This window comes from Solanum verrucosum, unplaced genomic scaffold (genome assembly GCF_900185275.1).
Source record: "Solanum verrucosum unplaced genomic scaffold, falcon-dt-bn FXZP01000060.1, whole genome shotgun sequence".
NCBI classification, from domain to species: domain Eukaryota; kingdom Viridiplantae; phylum Streptophyta; class Magnoliopsida; order Solanales; family Solanaceae; genus Solanum; species Solanum verrucosum.
The window spans coordinates 2,836,113-2,844,364 of NW_026020129.1; the positions used below are offsets into that span (position 1 = coordinate 2,836,113).

Below are 8,252 nucleotides of genomic sequence, written 5' to 3' on the forward strand. Positions count from 1 at the left end.
GAAGAATGTATCTAGGATTGAAAGTAAATGAATTTATCATTTCTATTTGGATGATAAGTAAAACAAAGAGTATGATTTTGATGTTGTTGAGAGTCATTTTGAGGAATTCCACTAAAAAATAGAGGAAGGGATGCCCTCACTTTATAGGAGGAGTGCTTTTTTATTGGAATATGTATATGAATATTAATGTGATCTAATCTAATGTAATAAATATGTAACTGATTATTTTTTTTAGGAACTTGTTAATAAATTTTGAATACAAATCTATAAGGCATATTTCATAATACCCATATTTAAGAGTGTGTTTGGTATGATTTTTTTTTTATATTTGATTGGTCAAAATATATATTTTTAAAATACAAGTTCTTTATAAATGAAAAATAAATAAATTAAATAGCTCCCACATAAATGACATTGCAAATTCTAGAATCTCATATAAATAAAGACTAATTAATTATTGATGATAATATTAGTTGTCCAAACTTTGACTTTGTGAACTTAGAGCTAGCGTTAAGTAAATGCAATTAGAAAAAAAAAGATTAATAATATTCTGCTTTTAATGAAAAAATAGATATTTATTTTAAAATGTTGACTAGTGATCTCATTAATGCCATTTCTTACTAACTAATTTGAAAATCTTATGAAATATATTTGAAATTCTTGTAGCTTGAGGTGTATTAATGATTTAGAGCCCGTTTGGATTTGCTTTAAAAAAGTAACTTTTAATTTAAAAATAAAAAGTCAAACTTAAATGATTTTTAAGTCAAAAAAACATAAAGTAGGGGAGATCTACTTTTGATTTTTAACTTATTTTAAGTCATTTTAAACATTTTCTTACTTATATTAAGTCTTTTTTTTAAAACTTATTTTAAGTTATTTTTTATATTTGTCAAACACTTCCACAAGTCAAAAACTGACTTAAAAATAGGTTTGACCAACTTTTAAGCCAATCTAAACACCCTCTTAGTTTTAAAAGATATTTTCTCAATAAATATATGGGAAATCATACAGAATTGTAAATCTTTGTTCTATATTATGTACTATAGCTAAAGTTTAAAAAAATTATAAATTCGCGGCTACAATTTTCTCAGTTCTTGCTATTTAGTTTCTTAATTGTATAAATTTAGAATTTGTATAATTCAGTCCCTGATTGTAGAAATTCAGAATTTGTATAATTCAGTTCCTAATTGTATAAATTCAGTCTTTATATATGCTTACCCTAGCTATTTGTATACGATTTGTGAAAAAATCATAATAAATAACTCTGTTTGTATATTGGCAAGCGAAATATAAAAAATAAAGCTCTGAAAAATTCTTAAATGTATAAATACAGAAATTGTACATACTTACTCTGTTTGTATATTCACAAGCGAAATATACAAATGGACAGACGAAACATACAAAGCGCAACCTCCCTTTGAATATTATTACCCTGTTTGTATATTTACAAGCGAAATATACAAACGGGCAAGTGAAATATACAAACCGCAACTTCCATAGCAAACAAAGCTATAACTATGAAGTATAATTATCAAAACTATAGATATAAAGTCTTATTATGTCTATTATCTTTGCTATTTCCAAAATTTTCTCATAGCATATTCTTTAGAATTCAACGCTCTTTAAACATGAATATTATACTCTCACTTCTTTGGAATATGTAGTCAACATAAGCCCTTTTTCGTAAAAACATGTGATCTTGTGATTTTAAACTAATGATATCTCTAATGTACTAAGGCATTTTTTAATTTCGTGATCATAAACAGAATATATGAAAAGTTAGAAGATTTGTTAAAACGGGAAAAAAGACATTTTTCTGTTAACAAATTAAAAAGAAAATTAGACAAATAAATTAAAACGGACGAAAGGAGTAATAATTTATAGGAGAAAATCAAATGGATTGCTTTTTAATCATACCATGGAGCTATAAACTTGAAATCAGAAAGCTGAGGCATAGAATTACCCTTAGCAAAATAAAAACCATCATCCCCCATTAAATAATAGCAATGCTCATTCTTGAAATAGACTATACTACAATATTTATTTCCTTTGCTAAATACATCAAAACTATTAATTTTTAAACCCCAGCTGAAACTACAAGAAAAAAGAGTATTTCCTTGAGCATGGAAGGAGAAATCAAATTGATCACCAGATTTAAGGGTACGAATTCCAAGATCATCATCTCCAGATCGACAATGAATTTTCAATATGGAAGAATTTGTAGGGAGGTTACTGATGATATGAAGAGTGTATTTGGGATTAAAAGTAAATGAATTTGCGGTATGTATAAGGACAAAAAAAACAATTATTAAAGGAAATGTCATTTTGGTGCACTTATAATTAATCAGGTTGAAGAATGCACCTTCAATTGATTGAGAAGAAAAATGAAAGTCAGATCCATAATTTTATAGGAGGATTTTAGTGATTTTGAATATGAGGATAGAAAAGGGAATTAATTCTTTCTTTAGATTTTAGGAATTTGTAAATAGATTTTGAATAAAAATTTCACAAGGGCAAAAGAATACTCTCTCATTATAGCAATAACATTTAAAAAAATAAAATTACACCTATATAACAGTTATCTTCTTTTTTGGGCAATATAATAATTAACCAGAAATATTGACCAAATCTTTTGATATTTTTACACACTATTTATGAGAAGTAATATTATATGAATACATATTTTTATCATCAGAAGTGTGCTTAAGCTTACGATTTAACATCTTTTTACTTATAATAGCCAAATAATAATAAAATATCAAATGTTTGTTTAAATGGGTAGACAATTAAACGGGGCAGGGCAGGACATGTCAAAATTTATAACCCATTTTTAGCACTGTAGTAAAGGGCAATTCATTGTATAAAGCATCCCGTGTTGAAAAGATCTGCACCTCAAAGGGTGTGACGTAGACAGTCTATCATAATGCAAACATTACCAGTAATAATGAAAATTGAATACTACTGTACTTATTTTCCTACTAATATACTTCAAAGATTATAAGTAAACCAACACAAATGCATTGAAAATTGAAATATATAATGTTTATGAAGATTATGTACCACTTTACTATTAAGTTTTTTTGGATTAATTATCCAAATTGCTTCACAAGAAAAGCAGAATAAAACACTTGTATAGTGAGTTCCTATACAAAAAATGACTATACAAGGATTGACTAGAGCAGATAGATGGTTTTACATTTATGCTACACAACACGAATCCAGAATAGTCATGCTCCAATGCGGAGATCAGACACCACCACCCGATGGTAAAAAAATAATAATCTAAATTGTAGTACTAATTACAAACACTTCTTAGTTCTATACAGGTAATTCATGTACACATTGAGGCTCCATGCAACTTGAAATTTTATAGACAATTTGTGTCATGTTTTGGTCTTGCTTCACAATTTTCAAGTAAAGATGAATTAGCCACATCAACCAAAACTCTTAACTGTTGTATATCTACATTACCATTGAGTTTTGGATCCAACATACCACTTAACACCTCAACATTCTCATTATTTTTCCTACATTCCTCAGTCCATTCAGCAAGCGTCATCGAGCCTTGTACTGACTTGAGCCCTGTAATGAGCTCGAGAAGTAACACTCCGAAGCTATAAACATCACTTTTTGGTGACACTAGTCCTGTGTTAAGGTAATATGTGTCAACATAACCGAGTGAACCTTTTACTTTAGTAGGTGTAGTCGCGCTTATAACATCATTGCCTAATTTGCATAGCCCGAAATCTGCAAGCTTGGCATGATCATCGTTGTTTAACAGAACGTTTGATGACTTAACGTCTCTGTGTATGACAGGAGGATCGGCTACTGAATGGAGATAGTTAAGAGCACGAGCAACATCTAACGCGATGTTTAGACGATTAGACCATGATAATGTACCAGAGGATTGGCCATGGTATGTGTGCATCCTCTCAAAGAGGCTTTTGTTAGGAACATACTCCAAAAGTAGTAACTGTTCTCCTGCTTTAATTGATAAATGAAGCTGAATTTGAATCAGTTATGAAGCATTATGCATATATTACAACAATGTATCCAATGTAATCCCACTGGGGAGGGTAAAATATACGCAAACCTTGCCCCTACCTTGAGAGGTAGAGAGGTTGTTTTCGATAGAGAAATAACAGAAGTGAATAAATCATGGCAAAATACAAAAGAAAGCATGGCAAGACATCTGAAAAGAAAAAAAGAACATTAACTACAACATAATAGTGTGATAATCTATATGTAAAGTGTATCAAAAATGTCCTTTTTTTAAATTTGTGGTCTTAAACAGGTCATGTGGAAAGTTAGAATCGTAGAGTAGCCAAAAAAAGTAAATAGGTCTTAAACAGGTCATGTGGTTGTATCAGTAAGAGAGCAGACAAAGGTCCTGTGCTTGAGTTTCACCTCCACCCATTGTCAAAACAAATTTACATGTAGTTAGTCCGTAAAAAAAGAACTAGGACCACATGTGAAGTACATAAAAGTGTGTTTTCTCTAACGGATTTCACTTTTAGACGAGACAGTCACACTTCAACAACATCTAGGAAATTGAAGTTGATTACCTTTATCCAAGCAAAATCCCATTAAACCAACCAAGTTAGGATGTGATATCCTAAGCAAGACAGAGACTTCATCCAAGAACATCTTTGTTTCTCCACCTCTTTCCTCCATAACACGCTTCACCGCGCCTAATCTTCCATCTCCAAACTCAGCAAGATAAACATATGAAGTTGCTCCAACACCAATCCGAATCTTGAAGTCTTTGGTTGCCATTTTCAATTCTTCTAGTGCATAAGTTCTTATAATAGTACCATTTGAATCAACACTAACTTGATTTTCTTCATCAGGTTTGGTTTTTGAAAGTTGCTTATTGCCTTTACAATCTAGATAAACTATCAATTTCTTTAAGATGATTAAGAGAATGATAACAAGAGTTATTGCACTAGCAATCCAATAACTTCTTGGATTGGATTTGGAGAATCCAAGGAATCCCATGTTGGGATTCACGTTCGATCAAGAACTATAGTACTTGAATTTAATCAATCATATAGACATGTACATTTGGTTCTTTCTTTTGTTTTTGCATTGTTATGCTTGGATGATAACAAAGATTCATGAATTTGGCAATATGTTGCATTGACAATGATAAAAGGGGTGAAAGCAACTTATTGTATTGTTTTATGCTTGTGATTGTGAATAAACATTTGCACAAGGGTCTATATTGACCTCTCAAACACAAAGATTTGAAATGAAAACAACAAAGTAACATTATTTTTTAGAAGTTGTATTGAATATATGATTTCCCCCCTGTTTTATAGTGACTAGAAGATCCAAAAAAATGTAACATTTCAATCTACTATGTTTCTATCCCAAATTACTTGTTTTACACTTTGGTCTTTTTTGGGCATAAGTTTATATTTTTTCATCATAATATTTCACAAGTTATTCCTTGCGTTCTTAAAGAATTTATGCTCAGATAGACCCGAGTTTGATTTCTAGAGGCAAAAATAAAAGATCCATCTATTTGAAGGACAACAATTAAAGACCAGTCATCAAAAGGGTCAATCATGCAATTAAGTGTTTTTGTTTATATAATGGTTAACTTATTTACATACTGGGTACTTGAGAGTCGAGAATACACAAAAATTTTGTAACGAAACAGTTTCATATAAGTATGCTTTATCATGTATCTAGTTATTAAATTAAAATTAGACGTAGTTCTTTTTTGACAAATTCAAGAGGGCTTTCCATATATTTATAAGCCTAAAATATTTATGTACAATTACAATATTTCAACCTGTTATAACATAGTACTTGCTTTATTTTTCAGGTCACATATATTATAGACGACAATAACGATAACAACATATTCAATATAATCTCATTAGTGGGGTATGTTGTGAATAGTGTATACATTCTTACTCCTATTTTGGAAATTAAAAGTTTTTGATAGATCTTCAGCTCAAGTAAAAATATTACAAAATAATTCGATAAAAGAAAAAAATAAGAGTGAAAATACGAATCTAATTAAATTCTTATCAATTAGTATATAAGATCAAAAGGTGTCATGTGACCACTGACATGTGTTAGTCATGGGTAACATGCAAAATATGTATATTTTTGGTAGCAGCTAATTACCACTAATTTCCTTTTTTATATTATTGCAAAGTATTCCTTTTCCTAAATGGATTTTCTCATTAATTACAAAACCACTCTTTACTTTTAGCTGAATGATAGTAATAATTTCTCAAGCTAGACTGTTTTTCATTACAGTACATTTTTAGGGTTGGTTTGTACATACATTTTTAGGGTTGGCTTGTACATACATTTATAGGGTTGGCTTGGGCTAAGATAGGAAAAAAGTATTAAAAAAATTTATTTTCCAATGTTTTCGTATCTGTATTTATATCAAATTAATAAATATATCTCACATATTTTCTTCATATACACTCTAATCATTAAATCATAAGGCAAATAAATTAAATTGAAAAGAATTTTTAAATTTTTTTTATTCCATGTGTCTGATACCCATATTAAAGTCAGAGTAAATTAGAAAAGTAAAGCGGTCGTAGCAAAGGGGAAAAGAGCATCTAATAATACAAGTCCTTTACTACTCTTCCAAAAGGATTAGATTACTATAATTTCATAGTTTCCTTCATTTATAACACACCAAATGGCTTTTGCTCTTTTACCTATGATAAATCTCATCAGAAAAGTCTCACCAGTACCACTAGCCATTGGTTAATTTTTCAAATAATTAATATTTTTTTACTTCTTAATTTATGTAATGTAATTTGAGTTGATTACAAAATTTAAGAAGCTTTTTTTGAAAAAAAAACTTATGATCTAAAATATATCATAGAATTGTCATATTGATATTGATATGATTATTAATTATTTCATAAAATAATAGTACACACATTTTAAAATTATATTACTACAATTAAATAGAAAAATATATCATTATCTTTTCGGTCCTTTTTTCCTTTTTGGTTTCTTATCCCCTGCCTCATCAAAGTTCAACTAAATTTGGATTCATATTGGGGCTCTAGAAAGTCTCACATTGAAGGTAAAACGCTCTCTAACAAAAATGATTTTCTATCTAAGAAGACTCAAATCAGAGACCTCACTAAATCGGAGGGGCACTGAAAAATCTCACATAGAAGGTAAAGTGCTCCTAACAAAGACAATTTCGTACCCAATGGACCCAAATCCTCTCTCTCCTCTCTTCTCTCTTATACATATACAATTATATGACTGATAGAGGTGTACAAAATCGAACCGAAAACCGAACCAAACCGCAAACCGAAAAAAACCCCGATTAGTGGTTTGGTTTGACTTGGTTTGGTATTGGAAAAAAAACCCGACTATATTTGGGTTGATTTGGTTTTAACTAAAAAAAACCAACCCGACACCAAACCAAACCGACATTATATATGTAATTTTAAAATTTTATTTTATACATAAAAATATTTACTTTGATATAATTTTAAAATATTTCTTATACTATTTCATAGTTTTTATCTTTTAATATATTATTTCAAGTTTAAAACTAAGAATTCGGAATGATCCAATAAAGATTATACTTCATAGATATTGATAGTAATAATAAAACTTAAATCAAAATCAAATTAATACTAATGCAAAAAGAAAATCAATTCAACTCTAAGAATGACAATAATATTGAATATTTGTTCTTTAGTTTTACATTAGCTTAGACAATTAAAATACATAATCTAATTTAATTTTCCTTAAATATTTAGTATTGTAACTAATGCTTATTAAATTATAATCATTTTCATTATGACTTTGCAATATTTATTTTATATGATGATTTCATTATTATTTTTATTGAATATTTTAGTGTCATCAGTACTCATCTCATATTTTGTGTTATTTTCTTAAGAAACACCTTAGATAATTGTATTTTGATTGGACTAAAGAAATATTTGGAGCACAAGTTAATTATATGTTTGTATGCAAACTTTACCGAAAGAATTCAAAAATCTGAAAAAATCTTAGGTTTATTAGTTTGGTTTGATTTATAAATTTAAAAATTCGACACAATGGTTTGGTTTGGTATTTGAAAAATTCAAACCAACCCGAGATTGAAAAATCCGAAAAAATCCAAATTTTATTAGTTTGGTTTGGTTTATAAATTTAAATTTTTTACACAAATGGTTTGGTTTGATATTTGAAAAACTCAAACCAACTTGGTCATGTACACCCCTAATGACAAATATACAAAT

At 28.9% G+C, this 8,252-nt stretch overlaps 1 protein-coding gene across 1 annotated transcript; it reads right to left on the reverse strand.

The window, feature by feature from the left end:
• Positions 1-3,367: 3,367 nt before the first annotated feature.
• Positions 3,368-4,998, reverse strand: LOC125826832 (probable receptor-like protein kinase At1g49730). The gene is made up of 2 exons (XM_049506175.1): positions 4,566-4,998; positions 3,368-3,981 (listed from the first exon to the last, which is right to left on the reverse strand). The coding sequence occupies exons 1-2, from the start codon at positions 4,996-4,998 to the stop codon at positions 3,368-3,370; spliced, it is 1,047 nt and encodes a 348-aa protein (XP_049362132.1).
• Positions 4,999-8,252: the final 3,254 nt, after the last annotated feature.

What these genes read in the sequence shown, in the direction of transcription:
- LOC125826832 (XM_049506175.1), bottom strand. Translation starts at nt 4,998, where the DNA reads ATGGGATTCCTTGGATTCTCCAAATCCAATCCAAGAAGTTATTGGATT. An exon ending in GGGATTTTGCTTGGATAAAG is followed by an intron (nt 3,982 to 4,565) that starts GTAATCAACTTC and finishes CAATTAAAGCAG; the next exon opens with GAGAACAGTTACTACTTTTG.